Here is a 27,122-nt window from a genome sequence, read left to right on the forward strand (position 1 = left end):
ACGACTTATGGGTGTATTTGGAAGAATGAATAATCTTTGTTGAGGATTGTTTATGCCCTGCAGTCTTTTTCCCTCCATCACATGTCAAAACCTGTAGGTGTTTCAGGGCATCTATGTCTGTGCCTCTTCTACAAAATGTTGATGTGAGGTCCTGACACAATTACGCCTCCTCCTTAATCTCCAAAGGCCTCTATTGTATCTCACACAAAGACCTTCTCTGGTGCGCTCCTCGGTCGCTAGCCTGAACCTCAGGAAAACCCCCTCTGCAAAGAGCATGGGACATTATTGAGTGTGTGCCAGCTCTCATAGACTTGCTCAGGGAAAAGCACTTCATAATTGGATTGTTATTAAGTATTAGACCCTCAGGCCTGATTTTACAAATGAGATCTTATGAAGCTCAGGAGATTGACAGAAGGTCGACCAAGCATAAGTTTCCATGCAGCTTTAAAAAAGATGCTCTACTTGCTCTGCTCTTACATCCTGTCCAGGCAACTCTTCCTCTTCAGTGACTGTGACAGGAAACAGCCCAAAGTGTCTTTAATCAAAGTCACGTTGAAGTCCTCTACTCTCTGTTCAGCAGAATGATTGGAGTTGCCACATGTCTCATTTCCGTTAATGCATACTTAATTGTGAGCACAAATGTGTTTGCAATATGCTATTGAGGGCTGCTCCAAATATAAAACATACAGCATCCTGCTAATCTCTGTAAGATCCAACAGAAAAACTTGTCATACTGCAGAGCTTTACACTTTTTAAAACAAATCAGTCTGCGTAAAAGCATATGAGCCAGGGAGAGCTGCAGGGTGAAGAAATCAGACATTCAACCCATTTCAATCATCATGACACGTCTTGTTTTGTTTTGAAAGTTTCAGGTCAAGGTTATGAAGTCAATGCTGAATCCTAAACTTTCATGAAGTCAAAGCATTAACTCCTCCAACCTGGAAGACCATATTCTGGTGGTTGTTTGTCCCAATCCCCTGATTTGACAACAAAGAAATTCCCGTGTCTTGTGGACTGACGGTAGCAGAGAGAGCTCAGCACACTGTAACTTATAAGTTTGACAACACATGTGCTGCACACAATACAACTAAATAGACAAACAAGCAATAGAGCATTTGCATATTTGGTTGTGTTGTATTTGTGCTCTCTCAGCCACTGTAACTCATCCATCCAGCCCCTTTCAGCTATTAACGTTAATTAGCTTTAGTTAATTTAGCTTTAATCTGGATATGAAGAAGTACTCTGCTTAATATTGTTTTTCTCTGAACGTGATAATGTGCTGGAGCGTACAACCAAATAGACATTTTCCTCCATGTGCAGTGTCTTTGTGCTTTCTGAGGATGGAAAGTCATTCCAGGTCAAAAGGTAAGTGAGGTCACGAGTCACTGGTGTTAAAGTATCTTATGATTATGTTAAGTTGAGGTCCGAGTCTGAAGTGGTAAGATTGACTCTAACTTGAGTCCAAGTCATGTGGCACAAGTCCACACCTTAGGGTTGTGTTTTGCTCTAGGCTGAATGTCTTTCTTTATGTTTTTGATCAGACTAATTCAGAGGTGCTGATGAATTATTGCAGTGCTCGGTGTGTATCTGTACATGTGGGTAGATGATGCAGTGGAAGGTATCATAGTGGGCTGAAGTAACCTCAGTATAGCAAAGGCCTGTGAGGGGGTGGAGGAGGAGAGGGTCTTCCTACATTAACCCAATTACTTCTTGAACATGACACAGTGGCATGTAACATGGTGACAAAGGCTTTACATCCTGGCCGCTGTGAGGACATGATGGTATATGATGAGCATGAGGCCCTGCTGATGTGAACAAGATCAAGTTGAGTCCTGATTTAGCAACAGGAGAGTCTTTGTGTCGGCCATGAGGTGCTGGGACTGAAGCAGCATAGGTCATGTGAATTGTCAGTGTTCATCACCACTGCTAGCGTGGACATCATTGTTCCATTACAACAACATGTCAACATTTCGTGACAGAGTTCATGATTGGACACACCATTAGTGCTGCCCTCTTCAAACTCACTGACTTGTCTTACTCTCATTAATGAACTTCATAATCCACATGTAGAAAAAAAACAAAAACGCACAGCACATGGAGATCTTCTTTAAACAGAAAAGGGGATTTGATTTTCTTAAATGAGAAGATGCAGGGACTTACCACACCCACGATTCAGCTCTTGATTTAGTGTCTCCCTTCAGAGTTGCATGACCTGTAGATTAAGTTGAAAATTCTCAAATCCCTGGCCAAGAAATCGGACAGCCATGGCCATATTACTATGACCCAGAGCTGCTTCTTCCAGGGTGTTTTAGGACTGAGATCAAGCAGAGCATGGTGACCTCTACCCCACAACTAAACACAACTCATGAGAGCTGTTATCCAGAAATCAGAAAGACTGAGTCACCGGTCATCATCCCTTCAACAAGAGTTGGGCAAGGTCCTTCTATCCCGTGGCATTTACTGGGTCACTGAATATTGACTCAGAAGATGGACTTTTATCATGGAAATTTTATTTCATAGCACAGACACACACACAGCTGGTTTCATGTGTTGTGTTACATTTCATGACACTATTATTTAAATGTAAAGACTTTGCAAGTGACCAAAATCCTTTATTGCAATCAGCATGACTTTTAGGAAAAGACACGGAATAATTCAAAATGTGGTTGTGAATCATGAATAGTGTACAACACCAAAACAACACTATGAAGTGTTCTAATAGGTTTCCTGTGTGTCTTAAAGCTTACCATTGTCACTATGTGCTTCACACAGTTCTGTCTGTCGCTGTCAAATAAAAACATTCATGGTTGATGGTGTCCATTGTTGAAGATGGAACCTGTTGTGTTAACATGACTGATTGCAGTTCTTAATTTGCATTGAGGTGAAAATGTTCAAATACACAATAATTACAACAAATGTAGTGGTTATGCAAATGTTATTAACAATGAAAAAAGCTGCATACTTTTATAGAACGACAGAAATTCAACAAGATGCATGGAGCTTTGACAAAAAAATGGTATGATATTAATTGTCAAATTAATTCATGTAAATATAAAAGTCATAAGTTCAGAAACGTGTGCACATTTTTTTTTTGGAATTCATTTTATTATATTCAACACATCCCTCAAAACAGTATCTATGGTACAGAGACAGGAAGCATCAGGAGGCCGGAATAATAAAAAAAAGCAGATTCATGGTCAAAGTGCTTGGTGATAGGATGGAGTAGGTGGGCAAGTGAAACGATAAAGTTCGACAAACATTTCTCAGAAGCAGAAATAATCACCTTGGTTGAGTTAAATGTCAGAGGTTGGAGCCAAATAAAACACAGAGTGGGTAAAAACTAAAGGTCGTGTCTAAGATTAGGAAGCCTTAAAATGGTTGCTAAATCAAGCCATGCTACATTGTGTTAGCTAGTTAGGCCAACTCATCTTAAAACTTAAAAGTGTCAACAACCAATGCATTTGGTTTTGCATTTCTTGCTGCATTTACTGTCGGCTTCAAATACAGAGCCTGGTGTTCAGGTGGAGCGCTCAAATCCTGCTCGCTAACAAACAATGTACCAACCATATTTCGACAGGTGTAGGGAGAAGCCATTATAACCTGACACCTACCACCATTAAGGCACAATCACACCAAAAAATCTGCACAGGCAAGTTCATCCACACATCCTCAAGAAAATGGCAGTGTTAGAGGTTTGGCGACGTAGAAACTATCTAACTACTGTAGGGTTAGTTGGTGAACTACTGTAGCGGGCAAGCTAATGGCTAATTGCTAGGCTGTCAGGAACTATGGCTTAACTATGGCCTAACACACTCATGGTCAATGTAGCCCTTGGTCACCAAAAAGGACAATAAGAAACCACTGACTATTGTCTGAGAACTGTCTGTTTGTGGAGCACTTTATATTCCTGCAGGGGAGGGTTAAATAGAAATGGATGGTGAAACACAACTAATGTGTGATAGCTTCCTCCACTTTGGACTCTTCTGCCCTGAAATGTCAGCACTGTAAAGGCTATTTGCTGCTGATAAACAGCCCAAATGTAGTTGTCAAAGTCTCATGGTCTCACCATTGACTTGACTCATATTTGATGCTGATTCATGTGTTTATTCTGGGAGGGATTAGTTCTCCCATCAGAGTCCTTGCTGCTGTTTGGATTCCTTAAGAGCTCCCTCAAAGAGCACATCTGCCACCAAATCTAAGACATTTGCCACAGATGGAAAATTTCTTGACATACTGTGTCCCTGACAGAACTGCCCTCTGCTCTCTTTCCCCGGAATAATATAGTCTATATACATTATGTGTCTTGATGGCAATTCAAGAAAATATTATTTCATTAGCAGGTAGGAGATTTTCCACTATGCTTGGGTGATTTACATAATGTAACATTTCGATACAGTCCAGCCCAGATATTGCTATATATTATATTATTGCTGAGGAGCTGATATTTTCAATATTACAAAAAATATGGCATATGGTGGGAAACTATCCAGGAAAAAATTCAATATTCTTTATTATCAAATATCAATGTCGCAATATTATCAAATATCAGCCCAAACCTGTTTTCCACATCAGATTTAATACAATTGTCCCATGACCAAATGTATTTTTTAAGTTACTGGTCGCTGTAATCATCGCTCCTGTCTAAAGTGGTTGTGAAGAAACTGGGTGCAAAATCTATTTGTGTAAAAATGCTTTATAAAGTTCAGCTAGCATGACTTACTCAAGATAAATAGAATTTCCTGCCATCTTTTACACCATTTTAACACCAGGACCACTTTCACCCTACATTATTTATACATTATAATGAGATAGACCAGTGGTGGGCCACAAAGTCACTGCAAGTGGGCTGACAAATCATATGCAAAACTGTACAGTTTTGGTGAAAAAAATCAATTATAAAAAATAAAAATGTGGCTTGATGTGGGCCACCGGCCAGAAGTTGGAAAAGGTTGGGAACCACTGAGATAGACCAATCTGAAGCAATCCATTACAAGTTTCTGCTTGGGTAACGTAACCCTGTCTAACTCAGCCACTGGTCATTGCCTCTGCCAAAACTTTAGCTTCCAGGCCTCAGAAACCACCAACATCTACTACGATATCTTAATAAATCCAAAATGCAAGCATCAAAGTGTCCTTTCAGAAATGTGTCTATTTTAAACTCACCATTTATGTCTCTGCTCATTAGCCAGCCTGCTGACCTTTCTTAAACGAAGATATGAAGAAATCTCTATGACTCTAAACTCTCAGTTTTAACTCAACCTGTTAGGTTATTTCCACTGTTTGCTTTTCCATTCTATTGACAAACTGTACAAACCCATCCCGAGACATATTTGAGGCATGTATGTTTGGTACACTGTGAGGTCAGGTGTTTGAATAGCATGCATTGGTACTGGAAGGCTGGTGTAGATTCATCCTTTGTCCTGTTTAGTCCAATATGCCTGCTTCTGGGCTGTCAAATACTGAGCATCTTCTTCCTGTATAGGTGCCATACCGGCAGGCCTATTGTGAGCTTATCTGTAGCACAACCTGGCTGTGCTCACTGGTCGACAAAGTTTACCCGATATGTCAGCTGATGGCCATTATCCCAGGCATACAAAACCTTCTCCTTGGGATTGTAGTCGATCTGGGTGGTGAAGGAGTACTCATTGGTGAAGGGCAGGCGTGGGATGGCTTCAGTGTTGGTGTGGGTGTCGTAAGCATAGTTCACCTCACCTTCTTTCTGGTTGTACACATTGACGGCGTACAAGACGCCACAGATGATGAAGCAGTTCCCATAAGAGTTCCTCTTGAGACCAGTCCTCCAGGTTGTTTCCTTTTTCAAGGACAGGTCTCCAGGATCCAGTTTACTGATGACAATCAGCTCTTGCTGGTTGTAGTCGTAGTCCATGGAGGGGTAGATCACCCACAGACCGCTTTCATCCACTGCAAAGTCGATGTCCGAGTGCCCCCTCCACTTCCAGGGGGTGGTGTCCTCGTAAACCACATCATGCAGCAGTGTCCAGGCTGCCACGTATCGCATCCTCAGATCATACTTGATGATGTTCTTGGTGAAGGCTCTGTTGTAGTAGAAGGCTCCATTATAAACGACATGGCCTGTTCCAATCCAGTTGTAAGGAAGTTTGAAAAGGTTGCTCCAACGGCCTAGAATAAATAACAACATCATGTTAACCTTAGCTGTTTATTATGAAGGTTGGATATGTACAGTTTCATTGCCAAGGATCACATTCTAGTGGACAAGACAGATGACTCACACCATCATCACCAGTTTCTTCCAGTGTGAGTCCACTACCACCTGGGGTTGCTCTTCTCACCACTAGCACTGACTCATAAAGACAATCCAGGTTTCGACTGCAAGTTAGCTGCATTTTACTACACAACTGCTGTGGTCTCTGACGTTTTAAGGCACAGTGATTAGGTTCAGTCGTGTGCTGCCTTGACTGTGTGATTACTGGTTTGTATTGAGATGACGATCTTGTGTTTATTTCATGAGTGATTGACAGGCTTTGTTTGCTCCGGGTGAGCTGCTTGGGGTACCCTGCTTCTGCTGCTCTTCAACACCCTGCACTGTCGCAGAATTTAATGCAACAGCGTTGTGTAATTACCAATGAGGCCACAGAGGCCGCCGTTGCCACTGTTCAGCAAAAACCGTCTCACTTTAAAAGCAAAGACATTTACAACTCATTTTTTCACTTGATGAAACAGGTGAATATTCAATTTTCTGATGCATGCAACTTGGTCCTAGCAATGCAAACAACAAAATAAACACAACCTTGAAAGGAAAAATATTCAAATTCTGTTGAAACTTAAACGGTTCAAAAATGGTTCAAATGATTGTGTGATTAATGTTCCAACAGTCAGTTATGCAAAAGGCAGGATGATATGCAATGAGTTGCTTGTTCTGTGTAAGACCACTCGGCAGTGCTGTGGTGTGTCTGTGTACATTATCCTTTGCTCATTATAAACTGGATACATTCAGCTGTGTGTTTGCTATGCTAACAGTATGCCCCTCACAGAGCCAATGACAATGTTTTTACAATGCCAGACTGTGTACACACTGGCTTCACGTGACAGTGACACAGTTTGTTTAGGAGTTAACTCCTGAACAAACAGGTGGTGTACTGTAGGTGTCATTTTCTAATCACATTCTATCTGCTGTCCTAACCTTCTAACCTCAGGAAGTCTGATTTAGATAATGATAATAAATGAAAAGCCTGGTGAAGGACAAAAACAACTTGCAGTTGTACAACACCACCACCACCATCCCCATCTCTTAGCTCAGCCCACACTCTTAATCCCTCTCCACTGTGCCCAGTTGAAAGGAAAGGACAGAGCGCGTCAGGGAACAGCAGGCATCACCGCCACTCACCAAGATCCAAGATACCCAGTCATTCGCACACAGCTGTGAGCTCACGGCACCGCAGGACGCCCCCCAAGTAAGAAAGCCCATTGTCCAAACACATCTACGTCAACAAGCTAAGTCCTATGAGGGGAGATTGTCTTAACTCTCTTAGAGAGTGTAATCCTATTCCTCAGTTGATCTGGATGTGGAAGAAGTTGATTTTCCCACCCACTGGAGCCATGAGACAACCGAGACTTGCATTCCACAGATCATCAGTCTCACAGAGCTCACTGGATAATCAGCATGAATCAGTGTCAACGACATTATCAGAGAAAACACAGCTATCAATTAAAACAGGGTGATCACACAGTTAGACCAATATACTGGGACAGTGATGGTCTTTTGAGTAAGAGGATGAAAAAGATGTAATAGTGAAGTGTGAGACTGTAAACACTAAACGAACCCAAGTAAAATGTTTGTAAAGGCATTCACAGCATGCTCAAACTTTCAGTTTCAGTTTTAGAACCAAATCACTGTCTACATAAGAGACAGCTCACACTAACTTCATCAACCCAGGCGTACAGGCAACCTCAGGGTAAGAGGTCCATGAGGTCACATTTGACTGGACAGCAAATGTTCCATTAGTTGTAGCCTAAGGTTGTTGTTAGGATTAGATGAGGTTATATCATGGTTTGCAATCTATATTAATGTATTTAAGTGTTTTGAGTTTTCACAGTATTATGAATGCAAATTATTTTACACAGCAAAGCAGAGTAAAGGTGATCGGAGGGGCCAAAAATGATTTCAGCTGTCCCACTAAATCTCTGTAAAGGTAACACCCCAAATGAGCCGTGAAACAGACTGATGGAGATAAAAGGGTATTCTGTAAAGTATAATTAAGGGTGGAGGGGTTAACATTTGGGCTTTTTAAATCTACAGTTAAAGTGTAGCTAAGAAGCTATGGTACAGGTCAGGGATGCTCCTGGGTGAGTCACAGCCTCAGCTGCAGCTGCAGATGCTGGCCTCACAGTATTTTTGCCCAACTCTCCCTCTGCATCACTTTTCAACTCCTCCACACCTACCTGGACAGGTGGGCCTCAGTTCTAGACTACGCTGCAGCTGACGTGCCAGGGCTACAAAGGAGATACTACATGGGGTCTGAAAGTGTTTTCTCCCACAAGTTTATGATGCCAGTTAGATACAGTTGATAGTGATGACTATGTTAAAGCAGTTTAAGACAGTAGTCAGTCAGTAAGACATCTGAAAGGCCAGTCCACCTTAAAGCTTCTGCTCACCATGAACACCACTCTTTATTACATAATATGTGGTGGCTGTGGCTTGGGGGGTTAAGTGGGTTGTCCACTAATTTGACGTGTGGTGGTTAGTCTTCATTGTGAACTGTGCTTAGGCAAAATACTTGAACCCCAAGTTGCCCCTGATGTGTCACTGGTGTTTGTATATTGGAAAAGTGCCATATATATGTAGGAAAAAATCACAATGTAAAGCACTTTGAGTGGTTGATAAGACCAGAAAAGCACTGTATAAGAGCTATTTATCTATTACATTTACAGTTTCTGTGTGGAGTGTAATTAAAGGAGGAGATGGTTGGTTTATATAAGACACATATGAGACATTTGTCATCAACAGGTTTGATCCAATGCTGAACTAAAAATCAAAACCTACACCTTAAACTTCTTTAGTGTGACTCCCATTAAAGCCTTGTGGCCACTGGTTCTTGGCAAATGGGGTTTTACAAAGACACCTGAATGACACGCACCTTGTTTGAAGTTGTCCAGGTTCCGGAACTCCACCAGGTTGTTACCATAGTAATAGTTAGTGACGTAGATCTTGGAGTCTTTAGCCAGCGGATCCTTCATCCAGGCTCCCTCGTTCCGCCCATAACTGTGCTGCTTCTCTGGCAGCTCGATGGACGCCAGAGTCCCCTCACAGTTGAGGATCTTCCCTGTAGAGAACAAACAGAATGTGGACTCACTTAAATCGATTTCACACTCATACATTTCTTGGCAGAGTGAACCTACACACTCTTCTTTCCTCTGTCACTGCAGCAGGACACTGAGAACGTACCGGCTCTGTGCAGGATGGGCCGACTGTTGTTGTTGGAGTTGTCCAGTACCAGCACTATGGTTGGAGCCGGTCTTTCAGATACTGGTGTGCTTTGTGTGGCGACAGTAGTGGGTGCAGTGGTGGTTGTAGTTGTGGTAGTAGTAGTCTGGGTGGTGGTCGTAGTGGTGGGAACTGCGGTCGTGGCGATGGGTTCAGCCACAGTGGCCTTCATGGTTTCCAGGATCATTTCAGCTCCGTCCTCAGACTGGCTTTCTGTGACGTGATGGACTGCGTACGCTTTGGCAGAGTGGTCTGGGAGGGAGGAGGAGACGTGAAGGGTCAGACCAGCAGATAGTTTTTCACTGAAAATACATCAGAAGGCCAAACAAAGCGCAACAGTCCTGATGCTGAGTGATGATACTATTAAGTATTTATAACTGTGAACACACTGCTTCTTGTTCTTGTTCGTAGAGCAGTGTGATGCAGTGTTGTGTGGGGACATTCTGCCTGAGTCTTTCAGTCACAGCTCATACAGTATGTGGCTCCTTGTCTGCTGTGTCCCAGAAGTCCACATCAAAGACGCCACATTAGCAATGCAGCACACAGAGTACCAACTTCCTCCCTCTGTTTAACTCCGACTGCTCTGATTTCTTGGTGGAGTTTACTGAGGCAGCATTTGCCTTTTAATAAACACAGGAGGCAGTTTCAAAACGACAGCAAAAAATGCTTTAAAAGGTGGAACCTTAAGTTATTGTATTATATCAATGGGGAGTGTTAAAGGTCCATCCAGTCTAAAGGTTGATGTCCAGCCATCAGGACTTTTGGAACTTTGTGATGTCACAACAAAGCAGTCACTGCCCAATCCAATCCAATCCAATCTATCTATCTATCTATCTATCTATCTATCTATCTATCTATCTATCTATCTATCTATCTATCTATCTATCTATCTATCTATCTTTCTATCATAGCATTAGCATGCTATGATGGTGTAAATACTGTTGCAGAGGTTTTGGATAAAATAACACATTTAGAGCATTTAGATCATGTACAAGTACAAATTTTCATTAAAACCCCAAATTGGACAAATCTTGCTTCTTGTTCTCTGTTTTTTTTATGGCTGAATCAAAGACCATCTAAGCAGAGAGACAGAGGCTGCTCTCCTTCTGGTCCTCATCCTCCTCCTTCCTGTGCTGCCACACAGATGTGATGAGATCACATAAGCAGTGGATCTTCCTGACACGCATTCCCTGAACACATGGTCCTAATGAAGCCGGAGCAGAGACAATATTTGGATAGGATTTTTAAAATTAACAGTAGGAGGTTTCAGAAAGACAAAAAGTCTTGATTAGGAAGTTTAATGTGGTACCTGGAAGTGAATGTAATTGTGATCCACACTAAAACAACAAATCTGTCACAATCATTTTTCTCTCAGGTTGAGTGAAGCTAATGACTCTGGGTGAAGAGCACAGAACACAGCAGCCAATTAACAGACCTGATATCCATCTGTGTTTAGTAAGGCAGATGCGACACATCCTGTTTTACTTTGGTTATTTATTACTTTACAGATCAAATGGCTCTTTAAAGTATTTGAACTGAGTGATGAAGATATTTCAGTAGTTTTTAAAGGACCGTGTCAGAGGTTTTGCATCACTGCAGACAGTTTTACAGCTGTGTCCCAATTCAGGGGTCAGGACAGGCATCACAGTGGTGCGACTAGGCTGTCCCATTTCAAAGGCTTCCTTCAGATGCTGCCAAGAAATATGTCCTTCTTTTCCTGGACCATGAAGGATCCAACAGGTGGATCCTTCCTGGACCAACCTATCCTAAGACTCAGTGCCAATAATGGAACAAACAACACTGACAGAGAGCCTGAGGACTACACTTTTTATCATAAGTACCGGGTTTCACAAAGTTTTTGTGAAAAAAAGTTACATGTTGTCGAGGTTGCTGGGCAACAGGAGCCGCGCTTTGTGACGCAACGGTAAGGGCGGGCACAGCTGGTGACGCAAAGTGAAAATCTTTCCAAGACCAGGCCGTCTCATTTCGGTTTGGCCTTGCTATGAAGGGCACCACCTTCACAGCCTGTGTCCTCCGAGAGATGCAGCCCCTGAATTTGATCACAGCTTAAATTTACTTTTATTTGAGTGGCATTCCTATTGGTTACAAATGCTTTCATTTCAACCTTACACTTACTGTAAGGTTGATTGTCTAAATGCTTTCTAAGTTGTTGCAGCCATGTGGTTTCTGATTGAAGTTTGTAGGCTGGTAAAAGGAGTGTAGCAGATAAGTCTCACTGAACTCCAGCTCAACTGAGACCTGTGGTTACACAGTAAAATGTGTGTCACTGTGACTAAACTTGAAGAGAGGCATGTTAGGAGAAAGCATGAAGGTCTGTTGACCTTCCTGGGATGAATACATGAATACTAACAAAAGTTCCCCGCATCCTGCTCTTTGCCAGTGATTATGGAAATGCAGTGGTTCCAGTGACATGACGGGAGTCTGTGGGCTCGCTGAGGTTCACACATGTGGTAGAACACGCGGTCTGACAGCATGATGTGTGTGTGCCTTGTGCAAACGCAGCATACCTATTCATTCAACTAGACTTAAAGAGGATTGGAAGGAGTCGGGAAATGTTTTCTCTGAGTTGGTGAGGGTCCCCACTCATTGTTGTGAGTGGTGAGGTTGGGGCATGTCATGGATGTGGCAGTGCTCCATTGAGACAGCATTCCATCAACTTCATGTATTTGTCAATAAAAGATTTGGATTTCCTGTGTGCTGAACGCGCACCAGCAATCCAATCCTACACTGACTGGAGCAGCTCTGCTTGAAACAACAGCAGAGTAAATCTTGTATTGTGGGGATCTTGTGTGCCACACAGCTGTGGATCCCCCGTTTTAGTGCCTTACACTGTGTGAAGTGTGAAGTTAGCAACACAACTACAGCCTTATCTCTTACATTTTTGTAAAACAACATTCTCAGGAAAGCTTCCTACTGTCCTTTATTGGAGACTAAATCCAGCTACTAAAGATCTTCATTGTGTTTGTAAGATGAGCAAAGCCATGGCTACAGGCTGATCCTGGTCCAGAAAAGAAACTAATTTGGATCATTTTCAGCACCCACAGGGGATCGCACACAGATGATCGCACACAGATGGGAGTGCAAACTCAGCTAAAGTGTGAGCACAGTGTTTTCTTTAGCTCAGAGAGGATGGCTTTCTATGAACACACCACCACGCTGGGAGAATATATACAGAGTGTCCTGGTCAGGCTGAAAACTCTCACCTTCTCTGTGGTCATCACTGCTCTTGGCAGCCTTGTAGTATGTGATTCCCCTCACCACACCAGGCTGGTGGCCAATCGCCTTGGCTTTGGCAGTGGGGTCAGGCTTGACCGGCTTCCCAGGTTTAATGACCTCTTTCTTGGGCTTTACGACCTTTTCTTTGGCTGGCTTCTGAGGGGGTTTGGCCACAGGAGTCTTTTTGTTGGGTAGTTTCACAGTCACCTTGGTTTTCTCATCATTAGTGTCCTGCAAAATGAAAATTTGGAGCACACTATGTTAGGACACTGGGTAATATTGGCTCCTGTGCCATGTATGTTGACTGTGCTTATGAGAGTGTATTTATCTTAGGTCGTCTCTCAGCTCATCCTTAGTGGCACTGTTTGCATACTGACTTTTGGTTGACGATCTGCATCAAATGCAAAATATATCTCCATGCAACAGTCTTGGTGTGTTTTTTTTTCCACAAGTTGCAGCAGACCTATTGCTGCACCTGCACTTGCTGCCACTAGAGTTGGGTGGATAGATGATAACATTGTCCATCGTTGATCAGCTCATTAGCTTAGAGAGTGGAGGTTCTCCCTTCACAAACTTTGACAAGTGATAACAGTGGCGTGCAGAGAGCACACAAACCGACAACAGGCCAATACAGGCCTGTCATCAAGTTACTGACTGTATGAACATTAACTAGTGACACTTGATGTGACGAACCACCAGCAACATTTATGATTCTAACCACTGAAAGCGACATTCAGCAGCAGCTAAAATGATTCAACAAATATTTCCTATTTGTTATATTGTAATTAATCCTTTCACCATGTCGCGTTCTATACATTCAACTTCTTCTCCTGCAGTTTGATGTCAGACACTTGTAGGGTTATTACACTGTGCCTGTTAGTCTCAGAAGAATCACATATCTAGTACCTATGACATCTATGGTACCTTCAGTACCTAAATCCTTGGCAGAGCTGGTGATAATTTCCTTAGATTTATCAATGCAGGCAACCTGTCTCAAAAACAAATGGTCATTTGATCCACTGTAAATATATAAATATTGAGTACAGGAAATCTAAAGGAATAGTTTGACATTTTGGTTTCCAGTGAGAGTGAGATGAAAAAAATCAATACCCCTTTCATGTCTAACAGTCAATTAGCTTAGCTTAGCATAAAGACAGGAAATTAGGAGAAACAGCTAACGTGGCTTTATCTAAAGGCAAATCTGTTCTAGTATAAAAGAAAAAACATCTCAAGACTGAGACTGAACTTTAGTACTACAGCCCGGTCAGTACTGTTGTAATGTACTGCTAATGGTACTACTATTACAACTAGTACTTGAATACTACCAATTACTAGTTCCAGTGTGTGATGTTTCCTACGTGTCCCAGTTGATAGTGGAGGATGCTGACAGTGTGTATACAGAAACAAAGCTGTTCTCTAACCTGTGCTTTGTCTTTCTGGAGCAGCTGCAGGCTGAGGCTGGAGATCTCCTTCTTGATGCTCATCATGATGTTGGAGTAGTTCTCATATCTCTTAAACTGGTTGGTGAGGCTCATCATGCTGTCCCGCACAAAGTCATTCTCGCGTGTAAGATTCATCTTGATTGTCTGCAAGATAAGAAATTATTATCCAATAAATAACATCAGCTGTCGTTCAAAGTCACCTCTTCACAATACACTGTCTCCTAACAAACATTTGAGTATAATTATATGAGGAAGTCCATGAGTGTGTTTCTTTTGCCTACCTCCTCCAGGGTGTTCATCTGCGACACCACCTTACTGATGTAGGAGTGGACTTTAATTAGATCCATGCTGTAAAGCGTTCCCTCGAGGAGGTCCACCATAGACTGGAGCTGATCATTCACGCCATAAAAGGAAAAGAACTAGCATCATTTACCATCTTCTGTACTCAACCCTGACAGCTTTATGAGCCTCTGTTTAACTGCAGCAATATCATAAGTGGCCTCCCAAATAATTTGCCACTATTGACATCCTCAGTCTGAGTCCATCTTCATTACTTTAACCCTTCCCTTTCCAATGTGATCATTTCCTTAAGAGATGTACTGGGTTGATCTATAGGTCAAAGTGCAATCAGATCAAACATCTGGAGCTGCCTTTGGTTTCATATGGTACATAGTGTGCTTCTGCAGCCTGTGAAAAATGAATGTGAGCTTTAAGTATGTGCAACGGCCTGCTGACTTGTTCACAAAAGATACTGATGACATACTGCTTAGGCAGGCTCTTACTGGTAAGGCTCTCAGAACAGCTAAAGGCTGAAACTTTTTTATTCTGGTGTTAAAAACATTGTTGCCTCTAGGTGCTGCTAATGGGTCTGAAAAAGGTTGTCTATCTGTTGTACCAGTAAAATTTTCCAAGAAAAGACATTAAAGAATTAGCAGACAGACTTGGTAGATGTGATCATTCAGTGATAGTGAACAATAAAGTTAGTTAAGTATAGATTACTACTTTAAAGGGGCTATCTGTAAGTGTTCTCTGCCACTGAACGTGGTTTCTTGCTGGGAGTGGGTGGTGGTGATTGTTGCTTGACAAGAGCTTCAGCCATCATTGTCTTGTAATACAAGACGTTATACTATGTCCTCTGAGAAGCGCCGTGTCTTCAGGAAAGTGATGGGCCAGGGCTAGCTGGTTAGCATGCTAACTTCAGTAGAAGGAAAAACGTGACAGAGACAGGTTAACGTTGACATTGCTTTCCACCTTTGGAGACAGCTGTTGGTGAGTAAAGGAATGAAGTTTGATGCTGAACTCTCAACGTTTCTTCTAGAATGGTGAGTAAACAGCTGCTAATGCTAACAATAGCTCCTTTAAAGCTCCTACAGGATTTGAACATTTCTTAGGCGTCTCCTAGTGGTGAAATTTGTTTAAAGCAACAGATAGACACTTCACATTCAAGTAAAAATTTAAATTTTCCAACAGACAAAAACTAACACCATCAGAATCATTTAAAAAAATGCAATGATCACATAAATATTCCACACATGGAGGCTTTAAGCTACATCTGCTCACCTTCAGTAACTCAGGGGCCTGTTTCTTCAGCTTCTCCATCTTCCACTCATTCTCACAGGGGTTGAGGGAGGACGGTGGGGCCGTGCACGAGCACTTACAGTCAGACCCGGAGCTGACTGTCTCGACTGTGTAGAAGTCCTCCACACGTACACTGCCACTCCGCAGCCGCAGGCAGGCGTCCTTGCTTAGGGGGCGCATGATGCACTTACAGCGGCAGTCTGAGCCCTCTGACGTCATCCGGACGGGCTCAGTCTCCCCAAAGATCTGGAGGAGGGAACATTAATCACTAATTTTAGAATTGCACATAAGCAACTCCTATATGCATGAAGTGGAAACAAGACTTCAGAACATCAGACTTGCATATCAATGGCTTGTTATTTATTTAACCACATAAAACGTGGGGTTGAATAAATATAAAATTATACTGTGTGCTGTGTAAGTTCTTCCTGCCTTCTATTCCATTAGTATAACCCCTGCTGGACTTCCATGAATAATAAATCAATTTGTATTGTAGGGAAACAAAAGCAAGGGAAGGAAAGTAATCCTGAAAAATAACCACATGCTTCCCCTCTTTTGAACGTTAGCCTGTGTGACTCAGAGAGGAAACCCTCTGAGAAAAACATAACTCATAAGACTTCTGCATCAACAGCTGGCCTTTGGCTGCCATGTATGATGACAGAGCCTTGGCAGGCCATGTTCATGGCTTAGTTAATAAACAGGAAGCAAAGCATGGCAGCCTGAGCAGACATTCCACACAGTTCCTATGTGAGGCAAGTGCAAGCTGGCATGCAGTGGAGAATAAGAATTCAACTACACAGATTAACTGCATATTTCATCAAATGTTCCTGTGATGATCTGGCAGACTGAGAATTTCTCTACTAGGTTTATTAAATTTCCTTATTTGACAGGGAGGCGTGGGCTAGTTCGAGAGATTAAAGCATCGTAGGGAACAACAACAGCTGCGTCTTTCATATCGACTCTGTTCTGAATAAAGGCTCAAACTGAAACCAAAGCAAATTCTAGGGGTGACACAATTGGACATAAATTTGCACTGGGTGGTGTGCATAGATGTAGGTGAAGAGGTTAATTAACGCATATCCAAACACTTTGTGACTCCAGTTCATAAACACAAAGAGTCAAAAGGGGAGAAACAGGAGGTTTTATCTGCTGAGTTTTGAGATCAGCTTTCACACAAACACAGCACAGGCACACTTTGCACACATGGTTCTAGCTTTAGCTTGCTACATTGCTAGCTAGCTGTTTAGGGGGAATAAACATGGACAGCAAAAACATTTGAAAAGGTGAATTTCAATCCATCTTAATATTGACTAGCTGTTGATAAGAGGACCTGCACCCGTGTTGAAATCCATTTAAATACTGTTACACCAAAATGAAAACTGAGGCAATGGATACAACCCAATTCCCTGGATTACCTGCCCTCTGTATTTATACAGAACAAATGAGTCAATCCAGAGCATGAGCACCATCTTCACTGCTCAGGCACCAAAGTATGTAATTTAATGATCCAGGATGTGTGTGTTTTAGAGAAAGTGAAAATTAAGTAAATAGATCTCGCATCCAACTGTACGTGTTCTGAAATCAAACTCTCCTCTCTCAGAATGTAACAGCCATGATACAGATTCAAAGGGGGAATATGAGAAATATTTTAAATGAATACAGGAAGTTATTAATGAAGATCTAAAGATCCACTATTTTCAATTTGATGGTGAATCTGATAAAATCACTAACAGGTTTCTAATAAACAGGTGTGTCTGTCTAGTATAATACTTCTGTGAAGAAAGGTCTTGTGTGTCCTCCAGAGCTTCCTTCAAGATGGAGGACTGGAGTGATTTGTGGGGCAAGCGAGGATTGAAGATCGATCAACAGTTGGGTGTACCAACAGCCTGTCAACATCTGTAGTGCTGATTGCATTGTTTTTTCCCAGCTAGCAGCAAGACAAACATGGGATACTCTAGTGAGACATGTTTCCTTTTAACCTTTTTCATTTGCAACGAAACTTCAACAGCAAACAAATTCTCCAATAAGAGAAAAAGTGGCATAAAGACCAGGGATTTAAGTCCTAGTTTTACACTGTGCTGTCCCAGTGGTCTATACTGTATGTCTAAACTTACCTTCTTTTTCAAATCAACAGTTTTTTCTTAAAAAAACTTCAATACAGAGGATTGTGGTGAAAATGTTTCAGTAGCAGTGAAGATTAATTATGAGGCCTGGTAATTCAAAAAAGGTGTTGTGTAAAAGGATGATAATAAAATGCTCCATCTTCTTAAGTTCTTAATTAAAGTTTCAGTGGATTAGAATGACTGAAATTTATATTTAGAAGATTTGTCATCTTTTCAATTTATCTATTCTGACACAGTGGAACTCGTTGTGATTCACAGGAACGATGTGGTATAGTGCTAAAGTCAGCATGAAGCAAATGCCTTAAGGGTGTGAGAAACACTCAACTGCATGAGTGTGATGAATAACTAAGTCAGACCTTGTCATGTTGATGAGCACACTGTGATAATATAAACACATTAACAAAAGCAAAATTTCATACTTAAAGTTCAGTCAGTTGGTTTGTTGGTTGATCCATCTCTTCCTCTGTCAAACACTTTGGTCCATGGCAGGGTGAGCGGGTAGTAAGGTATCGTGAAAAGTAATACAGTAGCTGGATATTCATGAGATTTACTGAGGACATGCATGCTCTCAAAACAGGATGAACCATTATCATTGGGGATCCTCTGTGAGCATTCCCACTGGCCACCTTCAGGGGAAATTGTTCACATGGCACACGTGGTTTGAGGGCAGATTGCCATGAAACCTGGTTCCTACATCAATGCTCCCACCAGAATAAAACCTGGTCTCAGTTCTTCATTAGTGAGCTGTGGTCCTATCCTTACATGACTTAAGCTTGGGGGCAGGATTCTTACTATATGAAGAACAGCACTATAATGTAATGAAAACACAAGATTAGTCTTGCATTTAATGAAAGAACTTCTTTCACAAAGTCTTCACAGTTGTACAGCAGTCAGTGCTGTGTCACTTCGGTTGACTGTACACCGATGTGCATTGTCTTGGCTGCGATTAAAGCGGAACTCCATTAATTTTATGCATCAATGTGTCAATTTGCTTGTTATATAGTCAAAGTCTGTAAAAACATTTGTATATTGTCATCTGCAGCTCTGTCAAGTCTGAGAGAATACCTCTGGTGATGTCACAGTGATGTCATCACTGACATCACCAGGGTTATTGCAGCCTGAGCTTGGATAGTACAAAGTCATCCATCCATCCATTTTTTTCTCCTCAACCGGGGTCAGGTCGCAGTGGCAGCGGGCTAAGCAGGGTATTCCAGACGTCCTTCTCTCCAGCAACACTTTCCAGCTCCTCCTGGGTGATAATGGTTGGAACAAAGATCAATTGGTAAATCAAGAGCTTTGCCTCCTGGCTCAGCTCCCTCTTCACCACAATGGTCTGGTATGATCCGTAGGGTTGCACATCTCTCTGTGATAAACGATTCGATATGCATCTAGATACACAGGTTACGATTCGATTCAAAAACAATATCCTTTTATTACAGACCGATTCGATATGAATCGATTCCATACAGTGTAAGAACGATAACCGGGTTACAGGCCGGAGTCAGTTATAGTTTGAACCCGCTGACACAGTGAAGGTCATTAAATAATCTATAAAATAATAAGGCGGTTGTTGTGAGTGGATGACAGGCTGGTGAACTGCAGTCAGGATGAGACACTGCTGGCACACACATCACAGAAACTATCACATAGAAGCTAAATGACTTAAATTAAAATACCTGAAGAAAACTGTTACGGAGGAAGTTATGGAAAATCATATCGGCGTCTTAGTGAATCCAGTTATGCGGCAAATATATCGATTAAAAACAATTACATTCCTGCCATTCCATGACTCTATAACCGATTCATCTAGGAATTCATTGATAATTCGTATCGATTGAGGAGGCTGCTACCGATGCAGCCGTATCTCTCACTTGTTGAACCGAATATCCGGTCGCATCGGTTAATCGTTCACAACCCTAATGATCCGTCTGTCAATCTTCCACTCCATCTTACCCTCACTCGTGAACAAGACCCCAGATACTTGAGAACTTGAGACACCAAACATTGATGGTCGTACATGAAGATATTATTGGTTGCATTATAAAAATGTAGGATTTTGAGATTGACTCATGGGTTAGAGTTTGATATCTCAGCTTTGATTTTGACCATTCCTCTTTAAATCTGTGTCATGAGTCCCTCAAATTTATGCAAAATGTGCACAAAATGATTCATAATAAGAAAAATTATTTATACATATAACAATTTAGAGTGCTTGACCATGACAGACACAAAGAATGAAATAGGTAATTAGCATTATAGCTTTCTGATAACATCATGCTAGAGTTAGTGCTATATTATTTGATGGCTGCCCCTCGTTACAGTTTTAACACAATTTCAAATGTCTTTTGGCAGCGCAACACAAGGCTTAACGAAGGTAAGGGGGAGGACCGGTGGAGGTGGTGGGGGCTCATTAGTGAAGGAATGCAGGCTGAGTGGTGGTGGGGGTGGAGGGGTGTGTGCTCTCCCCTCCATTACTGGAGACATACTGGGGGGGGGGGGGGGGGTCTGATACGGGGTAGGACTCCTGTGTGCAGAGCTGGATCAATCCTGACCCATGTCAAGCGAAAAGGCAGTAGGTTGACAAATGCTACAGCCGCATGAAAACAGGGTGGATTAGCAGATTAGACTTCTTCAGCAGAGGCCATGCCGACGGCCCTGCAGGCTGCATTGTTCAGCCCCAGCCAAACACTGACTGCTGCATAGCAACTTCAGCTTAAATTGCTTTAAGATGGAGAAGTCAGGGAAATTCCATCCAGATTTACTTTGGTACTTAATGTTTAGTCAGGCCGTTACCTTGCAGGCTTTACTGCAAGAAGAAGAGTTGGCAGCGGTGTATCATGAAAAATCCGAATCATTCTGCCAATCAGAGCAGCTGCCTCCATCCCCCTGTCAAATCATGTGTGCTAGAGTGCCCAACCAACTGTCCAGCATCTCATGGCAGGCTGACCTACCAGCATGAGAACAGGCAACACAATTAAGAGCTCTAACAATTAAGAGCAGAGAGTATTTAACGCATGCTTTGAGCTTTGAGTCCTTGGCTTTGACCTCTCAAGTGCAGTCAAGTTTCAGGTCAAAAAGACGCGGCTCAAACATGAACTCATGTCTGCACGATGGGAGAAAAAGAGCCTGCACACTGCAGAGAGCTCTATTAGATCAACTGCTGTAGCCTTTAACAGCTAACACACACTGACAGTAATGAGGTGAAACCCCAGTTGTGCTCAGGATTCCTAAAAACACAAGCTGCACAGTGGTTTCTGCATTTGTTAGCCTTAGTGTTTCAGTAGCAGCAGTCTACAGTATGTGCAGCCAGCTTCTTATAAACAAGGATATCCTCTCCTTTCAGCGTTTGCAGCTGGTAATCACTGGGACAACTGTGTGGTGAATGGGCAGGCAGTGCATGTATCCTGTGGCAAAGCATTTTCCAAACCTTCTTCAAACTGAAACTAGTGCTGTGATTCTTGTTATGATCTGTGGCTAATTCAACCCCCCCATCCCCCACCGCTCTTTTTGCTTTTTGAACTACTTTCCCACAAATGCACAAAAAGGCACAGTGAATACCAGCTCTAATCAGCCTTAAGCCCATCAAGCATGTGATGTTAGTGATTTTAAAGGACAGACTATCCCTTTAAAATCCACATCATCTCCTGTCAAGGGCACTCAAGACCAAAACCAGGGTCCACATTCCAGTCCAAAGAGTCCACCTGATTTAAAAAAAAAAAAATCTAATTAGATGTGTTTATGATAAACAGTCTTACTGTGCCACTGTAAAGACTAACTTAGTACAAAGGGAGATTCTACCCAAGCCCTCAGTCTGAGCCATGGAGCTGTGGGGCTCAGATTTGAAACAAAAACACTGGCATTAGCACAGAGATGTTAATTAGCTAAACACAAAGTGTGTCAAGCACTTGCTGCTTTTGGGGGTATACATCCACATTCCTGCCGGCTCTGTTCATGTGTCCATACTCTCTCTGAACCTTTCAGTCTCTGCAACACATGATGACACAAAAATGAGGATTCATGACATCACTGTTCTACTAAACAACTTCTCACTAGCCTTCTATAACTCGCTGTCAATATGGCTCCATAGTAAAATCCACATACTATAATAATCCATTCATAAGCACAAAGAGACACTTCCCTGACTGTTTGTGTGTCTGGAAAACCTCAGCCATGATTGGAATGATCGACACTGCCAGTGTTCTTCCCCTTGATGATTTGATACAACAGATGTTTATGGGACACATGGAAAAGCTGCAGATTTACTGCACTACATGATACAACAATTTATTAAACAAAGTTATTTAAAAAAAAAAAAAAAGTCCACCTTCTTGTGGGCAGTGTTACCAGAAAATGAGAATTTGTAGTACATTAGTGCAGATGCTAATGGTAGCATGAACAAAAATCCATTAATCATTTGTTTTGTGTTTGTATTGTTATTATCATTTGTGTTGTATGTGAACATTATTATACCACAGACTGTATGAGCTACGTCAACACTACAACTAATACATGAAACCTTGATTGTAAGACAGTCATGCAGGACCTGTGTAGAGAGGAGGCCTGCTGTCATTAGACAAGAACATTCTCCACTGTATAGCAACTACAATATGGTTTAGGGTAAGGTCATGACAAATAATCTGGCTCATACTTGGTCTCTTCTGGGCCAGTATACGCCTGGTTCCCTGGCCCGAATCTGGCCCATGTACGGTATGATTGTCAGATGCTACTTCCACATCTGGACCAGTTCTTGCACACATGCAGAAAATCTTCTGGCAGTCAGCCAACACTGGAGGATAACAGCTGAAATCTGCCCAGATGTGAAAGACTCAGCTCAAGAATCCAGGCATAAGTTGGGCCAGAAGTTTCATTTTTCCGTTTATCAACACTTTAAAGGAATAATTCAACATTTTAGAATTTCTTTTTGTCTTGTCGTCATTGTGAGGTTTGCCGACAGCCAGCAGATTTTTCACAAAGCCACTGAGCCTGGCCACAAAATAGTCCTACACACAACCCTCTTGTTTTTGCACTGTTTTTTTTATTTTATTTCATTGTTGTGTATTGTCGTACCTGTTTCTCCCTGACTCCAGTCTTTGTGTTAAGCTGCTGGTGGTAGCTTCATATTTACTGTACAAATATGAGACTGCTGTTAATCTCAAGGTTTAAAGCAACATTATGCAATAATTGAGCCTTAAATAACAGCTTCAAAATGATTTTGATTGGACACTGACTTGTAGCCCAACAGGAAGATGATGTCTCTCTCATTCCCACTACTGCACAATGTAACTTGGGCTGTGCAGGTACAATCTTTTGCAAGAAGTGCACAACTGCACTACATCACACACCATCAATGTGGGTCCTCAGCTATAAGTAGAAGCCAGCTCAGTATTCTCAGTACAGACATCATGGCAGAGGCAAAGAGACTTGCTCATAGCGTCTACATTTGAGCACACAGCTGCTATGGTTTCAGATGTTTTCGCTCAGTCAGATTGGTGTGACCTGAGATGATGATTTTGTGTTTGTTCCCTGGGCAATTGATATATTTTGTTTTCTGTACATGAGCTGTTAGCTTCTAGTTGTACACTGCTTCCAGTACCGATAAATGCTTGGCCTCGGAGCCAGCAATTGCTGCTGCTCAGCAGAAGTTACATAGTTCTGCTTTACTCACAACAAGAAAGTGAATATGGATATTTCCCAAAATGCTGATCTCTTCATTTACAGTTGGAGACAGACTGTAGCCATTGTTTGTAAAAATGACACTCAAAATTGTCTAATATGGATGTAATTCCTAGACCCTGGGCTTGGACCAGCATCATGAGAGGACTGCATGAACACTGCATGCATGAAAGACAAGGTGACATCTGAAAAATACTATGCCCCGTACAGAGATATACCACACAAAGGGAGCTGCAGGTCTGACCTGCTTATCCTGCATTTGTAAATGAATAAACACACTGTTCATGCACCTGGAGTTTTTGAAGGTTTCTGTTGACCTTTCAAATGAATAACCTTAAACCTGTCATGTATTTACTAACACCTACATTTGTGGGCAGAATATAGAGCACGACACAAGGGCTCAGATCTGCAGAGGGTCCAAGGTCCGCAGGGAGATGATGTCTAAGAGGTTTCACAGAGGCCATACAAGGAATCAGTTCATGTACACTAGACAGAGTCAAGCTAAATTTAAAACTTATCTGGGATCATAAATCTTGCTCTCAAGGATTAACAGATCTGCACAGAGGTAGAAAATGAACCCAACTTTGCGAAGACATGAAAGTCTGAGAGAAAAAAGGCCAATGATGCTTTTGAAACCACATACAGAGTGTCCAGTTCTTTTTCACTTCTCCAAGGACTCCATTTTTATTTACACCTTATATGGTTTTGGCATTCATGCAGACTTATTAGTTAAGAGTGAAATCTATGGGTGAAAGAAAAGCCTAGAATACAGGCTCCATGTTGACCATTATGCACCAAAGCCAAGCAGAGTCAGACCTATCCAAAACCCTGCTCATGTGTTGGGCTTGCACACCTGGGTTGAACGGCAAATGTTGACCCATTCGCACTGACACCAAAGTAGGTTTCCCCAGGTCATTGCCTCAGTATCAGTTGCTCTCATTTCCAACAGCTTCCAGCTTTGTTTTCACTACAAACACGGAGAGCTGAATCTCTGCAGTCTGCTGATGTTGACACTTCATCAGGCCCCATGTGACATGTCTTGTTAAATAGGGTCTTACTGGTATAGCATAGCACGACAACATGTCATGTCTTACACAGAGTGGTGCTCACCTGAAGCAAAGGGCAGCAAACAGCCCCTGTAAGTGAACATGTTTCATCTCTGCTGCTGTCTGAGGGCCACTCTCCACAGTGTTTCACTGAGGCTGACTGAGCATCCTGCTCTGCTGTCTCCTTCTCTCCAGCCCCAGCTGACCTTGTGCTGATTGTCCTTGAGTTTGTTTACAACCAAAGCATGAAGCAGGTACATACACTATTTCCCACGCCACCCTCTACACAGCAGGCTCTGTCTCCCATTAACGCCAGTGCCACCAGTCTATATACAGAGACTATGCCTGGGTATTGACTGAGACCTGGAGGAAGGTGCTGGGAGGAGAGACATGACATGACGTGGTAAAGAGTAACTATTTGACCACAATATAGTGACATATCATTCAACAACAGGATGCATTTTTTTTTTTTTTACAAGAGATGAATACGGCACTGGCTCTAACGACTCTAATGTGACATTCTGACTGAAATGCATGTTTCTTTTCCAAATATGTGCATAGATTTAACTACAAATGACTTATCAATTTAAAAAGAGTAGGATTTAAAACAAAGATCTGCAGTTAAAAGGTGTCTTTTGGTCAATTCACTTCTGTTCACATCAGAATTATTGACTGGACGTTTATATCATTAAAACACTATTGCACACTAATCCCAATTTTCACTGAGGTTTCTATGTTATGTTAATTTCTATTTTATAATGTCACATTTTTGTTACTTTCCATGCACAATAATAATAATATTTGTATTTTACTCCACTGCCAGGCCACAATTCAACTGTATGATAGAAAACAATTGTAAACATACACAACAGGACACAACAGAAAATGACACATAGCAGTGTATCACACACATCATGTTTTGTGAAGTGTTGTACATCATTATAGACAATATAGCACTAATGCAGTGCTCCCAGTGATGTTCCTCTTGCTGTAATACTTGTAATAAAACCACTACACTTTTACATTATTGCTACAGCTGCTAACACCAGTGATATTATCCTAATAATACCCCTATCACAACTACTGCTAACTATACTATTAGTACTTTTACAACTACTATTACTACTGCTCCTGACGCTACTACCTCTTTAACTGCTGACAGCAGATCTACACTACATGGCTGCAGGTTTTTGCAAACAGGCAGCAGGGATTTGCTCCCTTTCATCTCCAAAAGCATTATGGGAGGTCAAACACTCCCAATACACACTGATGCTGTGTGATGAGGCTTGGTGTTCCACTTCCTCCCTATGCTGAAGTCAGAGCTCTGTGCAGGTCAGTCACACCAAACTGGGAAAACCATTGCTTTACGGAGCTTTGTGCACAGGGACATTGTCATGTTGAAACAGGAAAGTGACAAACACACACTGCAGTGGAAACACAAAAGCAGTGGAAGAACACTACTGTCTAAACTGGAAGCTGTAGCATTAAGACCAAACCAGACACAGGGGTATCCACATAGCAAACTATAAACACCTTTCCTGCTCCTAATACTGATACATGCTGCTTCTATCACTGCTGTCATGCTGTTGCTGCTCTTCACTGACTCACATTGCTACTGATTTGGCCTGATTGTATCCAGAGCAGACAGTTTCTGACAGTCACACACTGTACTAGGTCACAGGCCCCGGTGCCTCTGGTCTACATGTATAATGTAAGCTGTGCATGTGTTGTATCTCCTGGCTGTGTGTGTGTGTGTGTGTGTGTGTGGAGCTGGATCAGGCTGAGGGAGAGTGAGGGGTTACTGGAGTCCAGCAGCTGCACAAACAAGGGCATATTACTGTTACCCCACTGAGTGCCATCTCTCCCGCACTCTGCTGGCATCACGTCTGCGCACACTGGACGTATCATTACACAAACCTATTGTTACTCATGTCACACGAAAGCCCTCATTGGGGGGATTAGCCCGACTCATAAAAAATGACACAGAGCCGAAGCATCTGCTGCCTTTAGACAGGAAATTTAAAGGTGTGACTGGGGGAAAATGCGGGTTACAGGTCAACACACTTATTTGTCTGAAGCTGAGGCACCATGACGCAAAACATGGTGCAGGTGAGAGGTGAGGCTGAGCAGAGCAGGACTGAGGAGCGGGACACTGTACTGTACAGGATCCGATTAAACATGGACCATTAGTGACACAACAACGCGTAAACACGGTATGTTAATACAGTGCATTCATGCATAAAACTCCTGGACCATAAAGGGAGTAATAGCTGTCACAACCACCTCCTCCCCCTCCCTGGTCCTACCTTGCTCTGTGAAGACGCATCCCTGCACAGAACCAGCAGACAGGCGAACAAGTTCGTGTATCTCCACATTTTCTCTCCGGAGCGTAAAGTTGAGCAGAAATCCAAAGCTGCGGCCACAGCGTTCAGTCCATACGGAAGAGAAGCGCGCCTACATGAACTCCATGTCCACTTCACGCAGGGAGGATCATAAAGTGTGTGTCCGTCCGTCCGTGCGTATGGATGGATGTGGTGTGTGTGTGTGTGTGTGTGTGTGT

At 42.3% G+C, this 27,122-nt stretch overlaps 1 protein-coding gene across 2 annotated transcripts; it reads right to left on the reverse strand.

Annotated features, from left to right (window-relative positions):
• Positions 1 to 2,488: 2,488 nt before the first annotated feature.
• On the reverse strand, positions 2,489 to 27,117 carry olfml2a (olfactomedin-like 2A). 2 transcript variants are annotated; one of them, XR_011691542.1, is made up of 9 exons: positions 26,869 to 27,117; positions 15,703 to 15,966; positions 14,424 to 14,531; positions 14,122 to 14,286; positions 12,688 to 12,931; positions 9,425 to 9,715; positions 9,117 to 9,302; positions 5,095 to 6,141; positions 2,489 to 5,054 (listed from the first exon to the last, which is right to left on the reverse strand). XR_011691542.1 is itself a non-coding variant. In XM_071481801.1 (8 exons), the coding sequence occupies exons 1-8, from the start codon at positions 26,935 to 26,937 to the stop codon at positions 5,537 to 5,539; spliced, it is 1,932 nt and encodes a 643-aa protein (XP_071337902.1). In that variant the 5' UTR covers positions 26,938 to 27,002; the 3' UTR covers positions 2,489 to 5,536. The 2 variants fall into 2 exon arrangements, 1 of the variants encoding a protein (XP_071337902.1); XM_071481801.1 differs by having other exon boundaries at positions 2,489 to 6,141; positions 26,869 to 27,002.
• Between the last annotated feature and the right edge of the window lie 5 nt (positions 27,118 to 27,122).

This window comes from Trachinotus anak, unplaced genomic scaffold, assembly GCF_046630095.1.
Source record: "Trachinotus anak isolate AG129_WGS33_773 ecotype Australia unplaced genomic scaffold, CSIRO_AGI_Tana_v1 ptg000008l, whole genome shotgun sequence".
Taxonomy (NCBI): Eukaryota; Metazoa; Chordata; class Actinopteri; order Carangiformes; family Carangidae; genus Trachinotus; species Trachinotus anak.